The sequence below is a fragment of the Anticarsia gemmatalis genome, chromosome 24 (assembly GCF_050436995.1).
Source record: "Anticarsia gemmatalis isolate Benzon Research Colony breed Stoneville strain chromosome 24, ilAntGemm2 primary, whole genome shotgun sequence".
Lineage (NCBI taxonomy): Eukaryota > Metazoa > Arthropoda > Insecta > Lepidoptera > Erebidae > Anticarsia > Anticarsia gemmatalis.
Window position 1 is genome coordinate 7,244,934 of NC_134768.1, and position 18,259 is coordinate 7,263,192.

At 35.1% G+C, this 18,259-nt stretch overlaps 1 protein-coding gene across 1 annotated transcript; it reads right to left on the minus strand.

Annotated features, from left to right (window-relative positions):
* Nucleotides 1-1,804: 1,804 nt before the first annotated feature.
* On the minus strand, nucleotides 1,805-9,267 carry Osi5 (Osiris 5). Its single transcript, XM_076130545.1, has 3 exons — nucleotides 8,940-9,267; nucleotides 4,351-4,463; nucleotides 1,805-2,047 (listed from the first exon to the last, which is right to left on the minus strand). Exons 1-3 carry the CDS (start codon nucleotides 9,229-9,231, stop codon nucleotides 1,868-1,870), a joined length of 585 nt encoding a protein of 194 aa, XP_075986660.1. The 5' UTR covers nucleotides 9,232-9,267; the 3' UTR covers nucleotides 1,805-1,867.
* Between the last annotated feature and the right edge of the window lie 8,992 nt (nucleotides 9,268-18,259).

The window sequence follows — 18,259 nt, forward strand, 5'->3', positions numbered from 1 at the left end:
ACAAATCACTTTCTCTAACGTTTGTCGTTTCAGTTTTTTTCTTACTTTCACTGTTGCATTACTTTAAATTGTTTTTTGCTATGAGTAAACAAATAACTTTAGAGTCAAAGTTGAGCAGTGTGTTCATAAATTTCGAGATAATTGTTACATTTTTAAATAAATAATGGGGCCGTTTCGCATTTACAATTATTATCTTAATTGTTAAGAGACGTTTGCTTTTTTAAGATGGCGTATTAGCAAAACGCTTCCTGTGCAAAATTGAACGTATTAAATTAAGTTATTTTATAAAAATAACTCACTTAATTCATTTCTTTTTGCTTTTTCGTTAGCTACTTCTTCCATAGATACATAGTGCTTATTACTTATTCCAATAACTTATTTTATAAATATAATGATTCTAATTGCCTGAAAAATATAAATGTGATTCATGCGATGTAGTTGCGTGTAGTGCCTTCTTAAACTCTTTATATATTACCAATTTCTATACACGTTATAACTGTGAGCAGTTATAACGAAGGCACTTACTCAAACTACAGTTACTCAAACTGTGACTGTACATAACTGTAAGGTGCTTTCCTATTAATTACAATTCATTTTCAGTACTGAAAACCTTAAAAAGGTGTTAGGCGCATGAGTCCCACTACGCATAACTTTCAAGTAACCATACATTAGCAGCTAGCTAGATATACGATTATCCACTATTCAAATGCCTATCCGATAGTCTTGTACCTAAATCCTTACAGCTTCATTACACACTTTTGTTAGATAATCAAGGTTCTTCAGTATATTTGTCAAGTCGTGGCAAGTATTTCGGGTAGAGCCGTACTCGTGACTAGACTACTCGAGCAGAAGTAAGAACCCCTACAGACGACGCGGCGATAACGCACATTACACGCACTTAGAACGCCTTGCAAACAGGGTCTGCGGCACGCTGTAAATGTAGCGATACACCTGTCGAGCTTTCAGCACTGAACGTTCAACGACGAAAGTTTCGGAGTTACGCTGAATATGACGAAATAACCTAATATAAAACCCCTTTATATTATTATTTGTAAATAACTTTTATGTATAGAGCTGAAGCACTTATTTTGAAATTTTATTCTACGTATAAAAATAAGTGTAGATAGGTATATGCAGCGCCTTTAATTGCTTGTGCATGCTTAATATGCAAATACAAACAATTGGCTATATACTTTGTCAATGCACAGTAGGTAAACTCAAACAAAACGAGCGTTGTCACCGCGTTAAACAATGTCGTGTGTAAGGGTCCTTACAGACGTCAGTGAAAAGCCATGTCGTGAATCAAGGTGGATTATTCAATCAGGTGGAAATTAAGTTAAGACGAACCCACGGTTTTGCAGTAAATGTTCCTTATATTAACGTTTTAGAGAGAAGTTCGACTAGTCTTTTGTATTAGAATCTTCAATCTTAAAGTGAGGGATTAGTGGTGTACATATTCGATTTTCTATTTTACTGGTTCCATATCAGTTTTTGAGACTTACTTATTCTTACTTATTTACTTATTCTTCGCAGCCATTTTGTAAAAGCTCCGTGATGTGACATAACCTTAATAGATAAATGAAAAAAGCTAAAAGGAATAAGATAAGTCAAACTTATTGTGTGATACTAATCTATGTTTGTTTTCTTTATAAGGTGTTGCGATTACAATCCAATTCAAAACGACTATTTAGGGATCACAGAAACATTTCATCCTAGCGGTTTTCTTTCGATTCTTGTCCGTATTATTATACAACTGAACATCGCTTAAGATAATCCTTAGGATCACAATTGTAAAACACCAACATAACTTCAAAAATAATTTAATTAAATAATTCAATAAATAAATAAATAAGTTACAATATAATCTCTACTCTGTATCGTAGTGCGTCCATCCCCTGTAAGGTAACGGAGTGACGTCACGTCTTCGTCTGTGATGTCCGTGACCTGCGTAGATGACTTGGTGGTCATCGTGACCGTCGTGGGAGGCTAGTTTCTTTACACCAACAATGGCTGACAGCATTAGAGCTAATGCTGATACCGCTAAAGCCTGAAAATAATGAGAACATTTTAGTTGTATATTCATAAGTAACTACTAAAGTCATTTAAGTATACCCGGACCTATGAATCAAATGTTTGAAATTTTGAAAATGTCAAAGCCTAGCATTTAAACCCCCGACGCAAAAAGAGGGGTGTTATAAGTTCGACGTGTGTGTGTGTGAGAGTGTGTCTGCCTGTGTGTCTGTGGCATCATAACTCCCGAAGGGATGCAGTGATTTCAATTTAGTTTTTTTGTATTAAAGGTTACTTATTTCGTAAAAAAGTAGCAATAAGACACTTTTAAATTTGCAGGAAAAGTATATTTATATGTTACATAAAAAAAAAACTCATTAAAGTCCCACTGTGGGCAAGGATCTCCTTCCGTAATAAAGGAAGGGTTAAGCGTTGAGTCCACCACACTGGCCAACAGCAGGTGGGATGTTTTATTTATACAATAAAAAAATATTTTGTAAAGATAAACAAATGAGATGGGAATGGGCTGGCCATGTTTCACGCATGCATCCAGAGATGGGCGAGGCTGGTGACAGACTGGACACCACACGATGAACATCGTTGTCGAGGCCGACCATGACGTAGGTGGCATGATGATATAACGGCATTTGCGGGTCCATCGTGGCGGAATATGGCGCAAGACCGATAGTTATAGAAAGAAAGAAGCCTTTGCCTAGCAGTGGGACACATAAAGGGCTAATAATAAAAAAAAAAGATAAACAAGAAGAAAGGGAAATTTTCAATAACTTCACAAATACATCTCATCAGAACACTGCCTAATCAATGACTTAACCCAAACAAACCCTTAGGAAATAAACTTCAAGTAACGACACCAAACCTTCCCATATAAACTTAATAACCAAACACGCATAAAAACATGCTTAATTAAATCATAAAAGCCTGCTATAATCATAATTATTGTGTTATATATCTTTATAGCACTTCAGTTGTAACTCGAGTTAATATAATTAGGTTAATATGGCTATAACGTTGGTGAGGTGTAGAGTTCGAGCGCCACCTGGTGGAAAAGTGGTGTAAAGATTGTTGAAGGGAAAATGCTGGAAACAAAATTTTTATATATGTACCATATTATTATTTTTTTCCCCAACCTATATATACTGTCCCGTTGTTGGGCAAAGGTCTCACCAAACTATGTTCTTATGAAGAAGAAAATCAATACTTCTCTTCAAGTCTGTTCCTACTCTTATATCTATTACCTCTACCAATATGGATGACAAAAAAAAAATGTTCAGTAAACGCTATTAGTAGGTTTTAAAAGACTATCCAGGGAATTTGTCAATACCATACCACGTAAGATATTCATACGTCATCAAAATGTTTTGAGGTCACTTAAGACCAACCTAAACATTGATATAATTTTATGCATTTAACTTTTAATAATCAATGAACATAGAGAGTAGATTTTTCTTCTAAAACTGTGAGCTTGAAGCTTTTTGACAGCTTAGCAGCAGGGTGAAGCTTATAGCGATGACATATTTTAGTAGAGCAGTAGCTAAAAAATACTTGACAAAAATCTGTGCGTGCGAAACAGGTGAGAGGTACTAATTACAATATAATCTTGCACTGATATATCAATTTAATCCCTCGGGAAGTGAGAAAAGTCAAGTAAATAACAGTAGCTGTTTTAATTGGAAAAAGCGTGTAATTAGATCGGATAAAAGAGGCCGCGCATGAGCGTGACGGAGAAATTCGCTTGATACGTGTGCTAGATACCGCACTACTGTGCACTAGGAAGCTAATGGTACAGGTATGTTAGTTAAAATTGCACTAATGAAAAGTGTTTTTGTCGAAAATAAAGTGTTAAATTCTTATTTATTAGCTGCTAGATAGAGACTTAAGTAATTTAGCCTTTAAGCCGGTATTATTGTTAATTAAGTTGCTAAGACAGCAACTTAATTTACTATAACCTCGACTAACTCATGTATCATTGCTAAATGTTGCTTTACCAAGTGTGCCTTTGCTACAAAATAATGATAATGAATTTTCCAAATCAATACTAAAACAGTAGAAATGTCCCAAGAATAAATTGATCAAGGTTTGGTCAAAAAGGTACTAAACAGAAATTTCAAGAGCTGTATTTTTTTTTCATATTTATTTCATATCATTATTTCAAAAATCCATGTTCCATGTTCCATTACTATCAGACTCTCCCATTGGTCTATACTAGCTAATCCCACTTTTTCCTTTCACTCGATCACCGTCTGGGATGAATAAAGTATCTTCTTTCAATACACCCAAAGACTTTTTTACTAATAAGAAATTTTAAAACTGTGGCTGTACCTTCATAGTGAGAAGACCAAGACCTCCGATACCCATGGCTCCAAGTGCTTTAGCGAACATCAGACCAATCAGCGCGACACCGCCACCGCCGCCGCCTTTTCCTCTGCCAGACACTGAAATAAGAAGAAGAAACGATTATTAACTTACTTACTCTTGTACGTAAGTAAGTACTGGTAAATTATACATCATTAGGTTTTCTGTTTGATTGAAGACAATAAGTGAAAAAAAAAACAATTTTAAGTCTGATTTAGACTTTTGTATTCAAGGTAAGTTTGAAGATAAGAAAGGTATCAATGGTAAAAAAACGGGAAGAATATATACCTATTATAAACAAATCCATTACTTCACTGTATGGATGCTCAGCTTAGTAATTGGATAGCGTAAGTTTACTGCAGAAAACAACCCCCTAAGCAAAGTATCTAAACCTAGAAAGATAATCCTAACCGAACTAGATTCTCATCATAAACAATTCTTATTTCCATCTAGAAATACCTCTATATTTACCACAAGATCACCAATATGTCGTTTATAAAAATACAATCAGTTTATATGTAGGCTTCATCTGATCTACGGAAATTGCGTTCTCCCGGATATTGTGTCATAGAAACTATGAAGCCTTGACTCCACAAGGATAGGTGATAAGATGTTTTATATTTGAGATTGACTTTTAAACCTGTCCTTGTTTGAACGAAATTATGATTAGGAGCAAAAATGTAAGTTAGTGGTGTTTTCAGTATTTTTAATTATTGGTGACAAAAGTGTTATTGAAGGTGTGTTAACGAAATAACCATCATCTACCCGACGTTTGATGTTTTTATATTTAAATAGTGGACACAGTACGGTATCATGAATGTTTAAATTTGTTAATAAGAGGACATAGAAGCGGCCTAAGAAACGTAAACTTTAAGATTTAAGTAATTTAATGATGAACTAGTGTCTAAGTTCTTGAAAATTTTCACTAGATTTAAGTATCTTTATCACTATGACTGAATATCGATTCTTCTGGGAGAAAATAGCGTTATATAATCAGCACAAACCTTATTCGTTTTGATCAACACACGTGTTCACAGGTAAGCTATAGCTACCCTAGAGATTTTTTGGTCGAAGGATACGAGTGCATTATTGAATATTAACTCGTGAAAAAGTAAACACGTGCCCATTTGTTTTCTGTAGAAGAAGACTAAGTTCAGAAGTCCGCTGTGGTTTATATCATTAACCATTTATTTAAGCAGAGATAGTCAACACAAACTGTTATGACAAACATTTTCACGCTGTGATTCCCTGTAACATTGGTGACATTTAAATGTTGACTACCGACAATCAGCTAGCTGTTGACAATCAAAATTCCAAGTGGCTGCTGTGGGAACCAATTTTTAAATACATTTTAAATATCAAACTTTGGATACTCCTTAAAACCACACCTACAGTAAAGATTACATTACACAAAATTAATAAAATTATACCTAATACTTCATACATTAAACCAACGTTTCGAAATACGAGAGGAAAAATAAAAATCTATAAGAATGCAGTGCAGTCAGGCAAAATGAAAAGCAGCTTCATTCTCTCAATACTTTCCTATCGACTCACAATAAAACCGTTTGCTAACTGCAATTATAATTATACGTTTGCTGTATTGTATATTAAATCTTCGTTTCTTAGCAATTATCTCAACTGACAGGATCGTACGGTTTCTGATTAATTTCTAAGTAATAAAACTGGTATTAACTCATCTTAACTGTCTAGTCAGCGCACGCTAGAAGATCATGCCCGATTAATTCATGAGAAAAATCACCCAAAAATGTCCCACTGCTGGGCAAGGGACTCCTCCCGTAACTAGGAGGGGGTTAGGCCAATCTTTATAAATATATTTTATGTGGGTTATATAAAATACCAACCCGCAGTTGGACAGCGTGGTGGACTCAAGGCCTAACCCCTCCGTCAATAATTGAGGAGACCTTTGTCCAGCAGTCGTCATTTTTTTTGTGGTGAAATTTGTCGAGTTATTCCGTTCGGATCCCCAATACTGATACCCTAGGGGATCAGTTGTATTTTAAAATTATTTTCTATTCCGGTCTGATCCCCCGTTTTTAAACATTATAATAAATTAAAATATTTTATTCCGATCGGATACCCTGACTGTCTATTATCACATTTTTAGGACAGTCAATAACAAAATATGTATACAGGTTCTATTAGATTTTTTTTTAATTTTGTTTTATTAATCTCATCTCTCTTTTTATTTTTTTTTTACCCATTACTGTCCCACTGCAGGGCAAGGGTCTCCTCCGAAACGAGGTTAGGGGTTAGGTCTTGAGTCCACCACGCTGGCCGAGTACGGGTTAGGGGACGTTGCATGCCCTCAATAAATGTATTAAACAAATTTTGGCTAGGCTGTTGGTGTGTGAATGTATTGTCTATTGATTCCAAACTAACCAATCATTGATGAGTTAAGTTCGTAATGTCGTTCTGAGAAATCGGTTATCAATGAGACTGTATTAGTCTTATTTCTACACTGAATATGATTACTGTGATAATTTTATATCAGTATTTAATAATCGAAATTTGATGTTTGTTATTTGATTTGTGTTTACATTTTTTTATTTTTTATTATATCATTCTTTTCAAATCCATGTTTTAAAAAAAGATAATTGTGCGATAATGTGATTATAGGTAGTACGTTTATTTCAAAAGACCAAACAATATAAATCTGCGATGATTGTAACTCGAATCAGTTTTTATTTCTATAAATAAAAACTGATTCGAGTAGTTAATACCGATTCGATACTTTACAAGACTTTTTACCCATAGATGAAACTAATGTGTATCGATAGGATTATAAATCCTAAGTTATATACTGAAGTGAAAAGAAATAGGACGTCAATTTTTTCAGATATTTAATGTAATACACTTAAAAATATATAAAAATACCATATTTTTGCCAAAACTTTTTGTATGAGACTCACAAAAAATTAAAAACGGCACAGGTCACTCTTTTTTTTAAACTGATTTTGTTCAGCGTCTCTTAAAATACCCCAACAGTAATCGACTAACAAACGTTTATCCCAAAAACCTTTGAACTTCTTTTTACAATTTTTTTTATAAAGTAGTGAATAAAATTTGTTTCTTATTGACTGTACTTATCCATTAAATATAGGAAGGGGATCAGACCGGAATGGTAAAGTTTAAAGTGGATCAGACAGGAATTAAAAAATAATATTAATTGGTAGTGGATCGGTTTGGGGGATCAGACCGGAATAACTCAATTTGTCAGATAATGAGTGGAGAATTTATCAACAATGTTAAAATTATTCCTGAATTTTATGAAGGTATCTAATGATAGTGGCTTAAATATTAAATTATGTTACAGGAATAAACTGCTAAAATATAGAAATTCTACGAAAGTATGAAAAATTGCTTCAATACAATTTCTGTGGATCTATTGTTTTGCATTTCAATCAAGAGGAATTAGTTCGTTTAGTCTCTTTGAAACCGCAACGGAATCGATGGAAATTTTCTTGGAAATATTTTAAAATTGTAGTTGAAGTTACTGTTGTTTCTATTTTCTGTGTATTTCTTTAGTTTAATTTTAGTAATACTATTTTTAATGTGTAAGATATTTGAAATTATTAATACTATGATATTTAAAATGAAGGTTGTCTGTTTAATTAAATAATATTGACTATTGCTGTTTATAATGTAGTTCATACATTGTTATAAAGTTATACATACATACTCGTACATAATATTATATGAAGACATTAAATATTATTTTTTATAAATATAAAAAACAATATATAGTTCATCATTTCTTTTTGAATCCATGATAATATGATAAGCACAGTCATTTGAAAAGCGTTTGTTCTTGTAATGAACAAAATATATTTTTTTTAATAACAAAATGTTTGTCTTTTATTATCCGTGGTTTAAGTATCGTTATTTTTGTTTCAAGAAATGTATTTCAGTGATAATAAGGAGATCAGAAAGCCTATCTTTTAATACCAGGAAAATGGCGAGCACCTTACCTAATACTTTAATCTTTCGGAAAATGAATAATCTATACGCAATAGTAAAGTAAACCTACATGTCTAAGTATTTTCGGTAACGTGCTCAAGAGCTCAATGTTAGGTAAAGTTTGCTAACCCGCACGTGGCCAGAATGGCGATGTTACGGCTTTTTTATAGTCAACGAAGATTATTTTTGAAGTACCTTAATAAATCGTAATACAGGTAATATTGATGATAGATTAACTATTCACATGATAAAACTAACAAAATAGCTTTTACTGGAAAATAACGGACGTGAGCAATTGCTCTAGTCTAACAGCATTATTTGCAAAACGTCGTTTAATTGTCAAATGTGTGGTATCAAACTAAACGATCTCTTTCACGGTTCACTAGATTCCTTTCACTAGAAAATAATGTCTTCTATAACTGGCACTGATAGAACACTCTAGAAATATCACGAAGTAAAAAAAATGCCGCACTATTATAACCACACATATGCATAGCAAAAGTTCATTCATATTAAATACAAATGCAAAAAAATCTTATACATCTTCTTCAAGTAATGAACAAACACAAACTTACCTGCATTTTCCTTGTAACTGCTATCAACAAACTTCAACGAATCAGCCAGATACTGCGTTACACGTTCCTTTTCAATCAAATTAGGTAACTTGACGTGTAACTCGTGTCCTTCCAAGAATTTAGCCATGCGAGTCAAAGGTGAGTTATCGCCGAAAGATCTTCCTTCATCTTCGATAGAATTCGAATTGATTTTCACGAGTTTCACTCCTTCTGCGAGATCTATATCACCGTCGAGTAAAGAACCAATAGTAGCCCCGTATAAGGTGGCTAAGATAACTATAGTTCGATACATTTTCGGTGGTGACGTTTCGCGCAATAAGTCAGAAAGGGAGCGATGGAGGCTTTTATAGTTGCTTTCAAAAAATAAGTAAATAAACGAACGATTTCTTTGGAGTTGTCCGACGTTGTGGTAAAAAAGTGTGGCGGATTCTGCAATCTGTTCTTAGAACGATGTTTGAAAGTTTGTCTGTTTGTAAATGGGTTTTTAGTTTTTTGTTTTGGAGTTGTATTGTTGAGAATAATGATGTGTTGGTTTAGTTATTATTTGGTAGTATATGAGTTTAATTGTGTTCTTTTTGACTATGACTCGTTTTTAAATATTGAATGTATACCCGTCCTTGGTAGTGTTAGTTTTTCTTGCTTACAGAAAAAAAGAGAGTAACTAATTTAAGTCATGCAAAGATTTACCTTACAGTCTAATTACTCTTTTTTTTCTCTTCTGAGTCATTTTATATAGATCACAAAAGACAATAGTAAATATTTAATAAATCAACTGCTTCCAGTACAAGTCTAATTGTCATTTAACTTAATTTTGCTTCAAGAACAAACAGTTGGGTTTTTGCATGTATCTTTTTCACTTTATAACTTGTATTTTCCTCAATTTAATAGATAATAATCCGTATTTTTCCTACAAGTTTACTGCACAAATGCTTCAGAGCTCATCTTAAACTCTCCACGCAAACCCTGGTTGTAAACCTAGCAAACAAACAGTGACACAGTCTGATTGCTATAATAATAACACAATTAACTGTCGCGTAGTGTTAAATTGATACATTTTATATCTCACACTTGTCTGACAACTTGATGCTGATAACGCTATTGTTTTGAGAGAAATGAGAGAGTAATGGTTGTCAATGTCAAAGGTAGATTATTGTAGAAGTTTCCAGAAATATAAAGTATGGTATTCTTATGGGCTTAGATATTGAAAGAATTTATTATAATTTAAAAATGAATGTCAATGTCAAATGTTTTATGTTGTAGATGGTTTTAGAAATATAGGGTTTGGTATTTTTCCTATGAGTTTAGGATGACTTTACGAATGTTTTGGTGCTGTTTAAATTAATAGAGTGTTTCAAGGAGTTTGTTTTAGAAAAGGTAATTCCTGTACTGAGATTGATCGTGTTTTGTGCTTTCCATTTCAATGTTGTATTGTTCTCGTTTTAACCTATATGTCATTTAATAATGAATGTTTTGTAATAAACGAAATATTCATTTCTCTTTTCGAAACATGCGATTGCATGAGATTACCGCCTTCGAACGAAAATGGCAGTGAATAATACCAAATAATATACTAAACTTACAAGTATATATTTAAAGAATAACCCAACTAAGCGACAAGACATTGAAACCGCTCTCAAAATAAAACAATAGTTTACACTTGCTGACACCGATGTAGAGTATACTAGATGTGACAAAAGAATGAATGAAAAGCGAACTTACTTTCTTGAATTGAAAAAAACTAAAGTAATTAGGCTCAGAGGAACAATCAGTAGATGGGTATTTAAATACTTTGTTTAGAACTTTCATATTTAAGACATGTTACGGTAATGTATTGTTTGAATTGAGTTCTTAGTAGCAGTGTCAGCACGATTCCTTTAACAATAAAAATAAAACGTTATATTGTGTCGATTTTATAGTACACTTAAAAAAACTGAATTAGTTATTATACGGTTTGAAATCAATACCTACAAATGGTTTTTTTGAAAATGATGCAGGTTTTTTTTATACAATTTAAAAGATAATATACTAGTCTATTTCTAATGATAAAATAACTCCGAGTTAGGCCGGGACTCCACCAAAGCGGAGACGAGACGAGCGGAGAGGAGATGTTTTTTAAACAACCAATAGAATTGAGTTATTGACACGTCTCCTCTCCGCTCAGCTTCAGTGGAGATCGCTGTGCGGAGATGTGTAATATTTGTATGTCGCGATGGAAGCGGAGATGTGAGCTGTGCGCGGACGACGCGCAGTGGAGACGAGAGATGTGAGCGGCGTGCAGTGAGCGATGTCACCCTCCCCCCTCTCGCCCGCTAGCAACCCGCAGAACCCCGCGCGCGCGCCGGCCGGCCATCTTGCTAGTACCGTGCGCGCGAGCACACGCTTTTATCGCACAGCACACAGCACTCCGCACACATCTCCGCTTTGGTGGAGTCCCGCGAGCTGAAAAACATCTCTTCTCGCACAGCACACAGCACACCGCACACATCTCTGCTTTGGTGGAGTCCCGGCCTTAAAGTTGGAGCTATGAACTACATCTTTACAGTCCATTCATATTTTTACACATAATAACTTTAATCCGTCCTTAGAAATGAATGAGCAAAGAATATCACCGCGCTCCAATCCCATCTATTCTCCCAACATCTTCGCTATAGATAGTGAAATAACACAATCAAGCGATTTCCGCCGTCGTTTACTTCTCTTCTATTTGCAAGCGCGGTGAGAGTGGACCAAATGAAGGGCTGGAGAAATGCGACCCATTCATAAATGTATTTGAGATCGAAATATATTGTGGTGAAAAAAAATGGTGTAGTTTGATGTTTGTTTTTTTGGTGTGGTCGATAATAGGCTTATTTTTCCTTTGGAGTTAAGGCCACGTGCTAAGGTACTTGCAGTTGATTGTTTCGTTGTTCCCTTTGATTGGTAAGCGATTGGCGTTAACTTCTATGACGAGATATTGAATTTCGAATGCATGTAATTCAGTCTAAGTAACCAAGGTGTTGTTGTCTGTATTCATTTATGCATGTTGGGTGACGTGTTTTTGGCAAATAAGCATAATGTACCTTGTAATTTGTTATAATGGTATTAAGATTGTATGTTGTTATTGCTTCATATATTTATTGTCATGAGCAACCCAAAAAAATAAATAAGCTGTCAGCTCTAAAAATAACTGGCTAATTTTCATCTATCAATTAGTGCAGGAAATATATGCCTTTAGCCACCAAAATAAGACAATAAAAATACAATTGAAATCTTTTGTTAAATTAGTATAACCAATCACTTTAACAAAAAGCCGATCCAGTTCATTTTTAAAGCCTCTAATTTTACATAGTACCATTTCATAGTGTTAAAAATACTTCAAAGTACAATAATGAATCAAAACCATCCACGAGCTATGCAAACATCTACGTGGGAGGTTCGTTCTTAATACTCCGATCACGTCTCACCACAATCGTTCAGAATCAACGAATATTTCTACTCTCTTCCTTAAAAAAAAGTGCTACGTTATTCACGGATTAGCAAACACGTGCGCTGGTAGTATTTACATTTTTATCCCCTTGTTTCAGTTTCCCATGTGTATCATCATCAGCCTTGCATTTTTTTCAACTATGTTTTAGTCGGCTTTCAGTCTTATGCAGCTGAATACTAGTATTTTACATAAAGCGACTGCCTTTCATGCCTTCGCAGCTCAGTTACCTGGGATATAAGACCCCTTCGGTGAAACTTGTTGTCAGACTTTCAAGCTTCTGACAATTGCTGGCGACTGTCATAGGTCTCTGGAAATGACTGCCAGGTCCAACAATTTAACGAGCCTTCAAAAACAAGGAGTAAATCGGTACGTATGCGTAGCTTAACTTGAGAGATCGATCTATGCGGCTTTTGTTATTTGGCCAGTTGCTACTTTAGCTGCCTATGGGCAGGTTATTGAAATAAAGTTGCCCGTGTTTGATCTAGATATCAAATTATTTTCATGCCAAGTTGCATCGAAATTTGTTTAGCCATGAAAGTTTAACAGACAAACAGACGGGCTTTAGCCTTCATAATATTAGTAAAGAAGTATGAAAATGGAACACGAAGGCTACACTTAGATAATGATGTATAATGATCATAATTCGTCCAAGAAGGTGTCGTCGGATTAATTTATTAGATTTGATTATAATGACAGTTGTCTGTAACTTAGTCGCGATCTTTTCCTGCTTTCTTTGGATGTTCTAGTATTCTAAAATTATAAATTTCTGGGACAGAAAAATTTTATTATTGATCAATATAATAAATTAGGTACTTGTTTGTGAAACTTTAATATATGTACTTGTCTAATGATATTAATTTGGTGAGGCGGCAAAGTTTGTTAAATATTTAAATCTAAGAAAACCTTTACTGATAAAATTGATTTCACTTATTAAGCAACCGTATTAAAATGTTACTCAATTATATTTTAAAAAATTAGTTTACTGTTTTACTAGCTCTTTCTATACACGTATAAATTGCTAAACAACTTATACTATAATGAACAAATTTCGCAAAAATCTCGTGAATTTAGCAACAAAAATCATATTTTCTCATTTCAACAAGAAAAGTAAACAAGTGCAAATAACAGTACAGACAAATATCACGTCATTATATCTGAAAGGATCGTGTTTGATGACAAACAAGCTCGCAGCAAAAAGGTTGTATTTACAAAACTTTCAGCTGACGACACAATGATAAATAATATTTTTATCAACGAATTCAGAAAAATATATGTGTTTTTGATAAATATATTTCGACTCTAGATGAACAATTCGTTAGTCACAGTGAAAAAATAACTAAACATGTGAGAGTTCTAGTTGCTTGCGTTCACCGTCAGTTAATCGAACAGCGCGTTAAGTAATCTGCGCCTAGGATGTTTTATGAATGGGTGGCTGTTAAAAGATATTCGAGCTTAAAAATCCGTCATTTTGAGGGCAAAAATGTGTTTCGATATACACCAGTCGTACATTTGAGTAAGACGTTAAGCTTTTGAGCTTCTTAAATAAGTCTGCTATAAGTTTACGTCTATCTTATAATTGCAAAAAGTTATAATACGTTTAAGATTAACGTGATTATCTGTATCCAGTTTTAAATAAATAAATGTCACTTTTGTTGTGCTAAACATTTCGCTCCTTCAATGCAAAAGGGCCACAACTCAAAAAAAAATGAAAATCGTTTTATTGCAAAAATGACACCTGAACCGACTATATTTTATAGTAAAAAAAAAACCCCCATCATTTTTGCTTATATTATGGCTGCACTGACTTACTGCCCTTTTTGCATTAGCTCACTTTGACAGGTAATGTCAGTGCAAAACAGCAACTTTGTGAGTTGCGCCCAAAAATTTTACGCAAACGCACGTCGGTTGCATGAAAAAGTGCCACAATCCAAAATATATCTGTGTTGGATGCAAAATTTTAGGTAAGTGTGATTATATTTTACAATACAAGACTGCCATATTTTGGAAAACGTCCTTTTTGCATTCTAACATTAGTATTAGTTACCATATTTTGTAATACAAAAGTGCCATATACCTGAAAACGACCGTTTTGCATTCAATCACTAGTATTTGTTATTATATTTTGTAATATAACGGTAGCATATTTTGAAATACGTCCCTTTTGCATTAAATTATTGTGGAATAAATAATTTTTTTTAGCATGCTAGAATGGGAAGGCCATAAATATGGCCGTTTGGCATGATAATAATTTTAGTTTTCGTTAAAATTTTCGAAATAAAATTTAACATTTTGATGCAGGGAAAGGTAAGGGGGGACCCTTCCGTTTCAAATCGCCCTTTTAGCGGCAAGATCCGACTAGTCCTTTTCAAATGCGTCTAGGTCATCCCGCCATCTCCGTTTTGATCTCCCGCGTCTGCGATGACCATCCTCTGGCATCCAGTTGGTAGATATGCGGGCCCACCTTTCCGGATGCATGCGGATAATGTGGCCAGCCCAGTTCCATTTCAACCTGGCGTTCTTTCTTCCCTAAATCGGCTATGCGAGTTTGGGAGCGCAGTATAGAATTTTGGACGTGATCTGTTCTTCTTACATCTGATATACTACGCTCCATTTCTCTCTGGCAAACCTTCGGTTTCTACTTTTGGTTTTCCGTAAGGGACCATGTTTGGGCACCGTAGGTTAGGACGGGTAGTATAAACATTTCGACGAGCTTCCACTTTAGTGACAGTGGAAGGTTACCGTTCATTAGCTCTTTCATGGACCAGGAGCTCTTCCAGGCACTTGTGACACGTTTGTTCAACTCTTTGTCCCGTCGGTTGTTAAAAGAGGTTATCTGGCTCAAGTAAGTGTACTCGTCGACATAGTGTATGACGTGGCCGCCTACCTCGACCCTACGTTTTGTGTTGTTGGTCATGACCTGGATTTTTGTACGGATCTTACTTAGTCCAATCTGAAGGCTTGCCGTGCTCAGATCTTTGAGCATTGATTCGAGTTCCAATGCAAGGGAAGAGAAGAGGACAATGTCGTCTGCAAAACGAAGGTTTGTTAACTGTTTGCCACTAACAACAATGCCTTTTGATTGCCGCCAGGCTCCTAAAATTTTTTTCGAGGGTGCTGGTTAGTTATTTGGGAGATAGCGGGTCTTCCTGTTTCACGCTTCTTTGGATTTAGAGAGATTGTTATATATTGCTTTGATGAGTTTGATGTATGTAGCTTCGATTCTACATAGTAGTATCTTTAAGAAGGTCTTGGTTATGGAGTGATGATTCTATGGCGGAATGACTGATGCTGCCAAAAGCTTTAGAATAATCCACGAATGCTAAATATAAAGGTTTGTTAAACTCATTAAACTTTTCTATTATCTTATTTCTTTAATACTCCTGCTGCACTCAGTCTACCCGTCATGTTACCCATTGATTGATGATGATTACATTATGAGTTACGCACAAAGTTGATCTCTATTATATTACTTACTTAATAATAAGTAAAGATTTTTTCATTTAGATTGTTTAATACAATGTTTTCCTGGTGTCTATTCACTTATGGTTTTATTTACTAATAAGATTTAACTTTTTGATACGGTTTTTTACCAAAAAATGTACAATAAACCATTTTTATTTGCAAAACTGTGTTTAATTTTTGACATATTTTTCATGATATTGGTTCAAATTTTGAATGCAAAAGGGACTTATATGCTTTTTTCTCCTAACAGGTAACAGCTATTAAAAAGTTTATATTGTAGATAGATAGAGCTAAAAAATACGCATCTAATGATATATTAACATCTTATATTTAATTCATAAATATATTAAATATTTAAAAAAAACAGTTTCAAAAATTTGTTTTGGCTCTCCTGTAAAATTTATAGTTTTCGATTTGTGTCCCTTTTGTATTCAAGGAGCGATTTGTGTTTAAATCTTTTAATGAAAGTGCCATTACAGCAGTGTATGGTTATCAAACCATCAAGATCCAGTACAATTATGAATTGTTTGACCCACTCAACTCACTATTACACAAATACAAATACAAATTCACATCTAAATCGAGTATACCGTCAACACAATCCCCAAAATCACATAATCCCATACTCAGCATACAAAAATCCTTTGAAAAAATGACACCGTTTCACGGACATGTGGGTTTTTAAGTGAAACAAATAGCTTTGCGGTGAGCTGCAGTGGGGATAAACGACGCTCATAATTTGCGAGTAAACGGTTTAATATGTCATTTTTGTTTTTGAATTTTCGTTAATTTATTAACACTGTGTAGGGAAAATGTACATTTTTGATCACCCGTGGCGCAGTGGTTGGTGTGATTACCACGCTGCTAAACTGTAAGCAAAGGTGTTGTGTTTCGCTCCGTTACGGAGTAGAGTATATTAGTTGATTCGGATCTGAGTGGCTATTGCTTGTGTCAGTCGCCGTCAGTTACCAATTTATCTGGCATTGGACATCCACAACCCAGTAACTTGAGTTATAACACGATAGGTACTTCTTGGTTAAACTGGTTGTCAGATTTCCAAGCTTCTGACCACTGTAAACGACTCTCAAAGATCTTGAAAATGAAAATCCTTGCATTCCAAAATAAGGATAATGTCTGGTTTGTTTAAAATGGTCAACCATCCAGTTACCAATTTCGGCCAGCGTAGCTTGACATGACTATGTACAAACTTACGTGATTTATTAAAAGGCAATGATTATGTTATTTTACCGATGAAACGCACTTGAGAGAAGTTCGGGTTGTTGTGAATAGCAGCAGAGTAGAGGTCGAGAAATGTAGGCCATTGTGAGTAGTTTCCAGAGAAAGTTGGAATGTCTATCTTTGGGGCGCTGTCACGTTGCTGTATAACTTGGTTAAGTTTGCGGTTAAGCTCACGTTTCGCTGACTCGTACGTTTCCTCATATTTGGAGAACTCAAGTTCGTAGTTGACATCGCTGCCAACGAGAAGGTTGTCGAGTTTCCAATGTGCTTCGTCGATCACCTTCCATCGGGACTCAAGGACCTTTAGTTTATCTTCTATATCCCATTTCTCGTTGGTATCAGCGACGTTCAAGTTGCGAGTGAATCGAGAAAATGCTCTAAAGTTGGTGGACTGTTGAGTTTTGAGCTCATCTGATCTTGACAGGACTCCCATATTCTTGCTGCTTTCACCTTGATTGCCTATGGGGTCAGAGTCTCTCTCACTAGCACTGTAAGTGGGCCAGGCTTGTAGCTTCTGTAGTATGTGTAAGTATTCAGCCTTTACCCGCTCGTAAGCCTTTGTAGTGTAGTAGCTAGCTGTCTGGTCTTCCGCACTCTGTAGCACGCTGTTGTTCATTTCAAACTCATTCCATTGCGCCTGAAGATTGTCTAGTCTCACCTTAATGTAGGAAGTGGTTTTGCGGTCAGGGCCATCCTTTCCGAAGTTTACACCAATCTTTCTGATGCCCTCTGCGATGATCTCCTGCCGCTTGAAGAGATCGTGTTGTTTAGCGTCCATGGTTATGTTGTAAATCTGTTAGACACTAAATATGTTGTCTTCAATAGGTTCCGGATTGCCAGTAGACTATGTTAGCCCCCTATGTAGTTGCAGTTTCCAAGGCAGTCACTAAGTACGATATGTGCGCCTTCTCAAATCGACTGGGGATTTCCGCTGGTGGAAGGCCAGTCAATCCGATTCGCTATCGTAAATAGAACCACTTCGTAACTTACAATGTTTGTAAGGGCCCACGGTTTCCGTTCTGGTCATCCGGCTCGAAGGACCAAAATGTACGAGCAGATACCCGTACGATGAGTGCTAAGATGTGGTCAAAGAAGGCGGGATGTTGTACAGAAATAAAACCTGTATGTGTCCGTCTCAATGATAATGTTTATT

Excerpts from the sequence above, each read along its gene's own strand:
- Osi5 (XM_076130545.1), bottom strand. The coding sequence starts at position 9,231 with ATGTATCGAACTATAGTTATCTTAGCCACCTTATACGGGGCTACTATT. Across the intron at positions 4,464-8,939 it reads CAGTTACAAGGAAAATGCAG|TGTCTGGCAGAGGAAAAGGC; the intron begins GTAAGTTTGTGT and ends TTCTTATTTCAG. Across the intron at positions 2,048-4,350 it reads TTGGTCTTCTCACTATGAAG|GCTTTAGCGGTATCAGCATT; the intron begins GTACAGCCACAG and ends CATTATTTTCAG.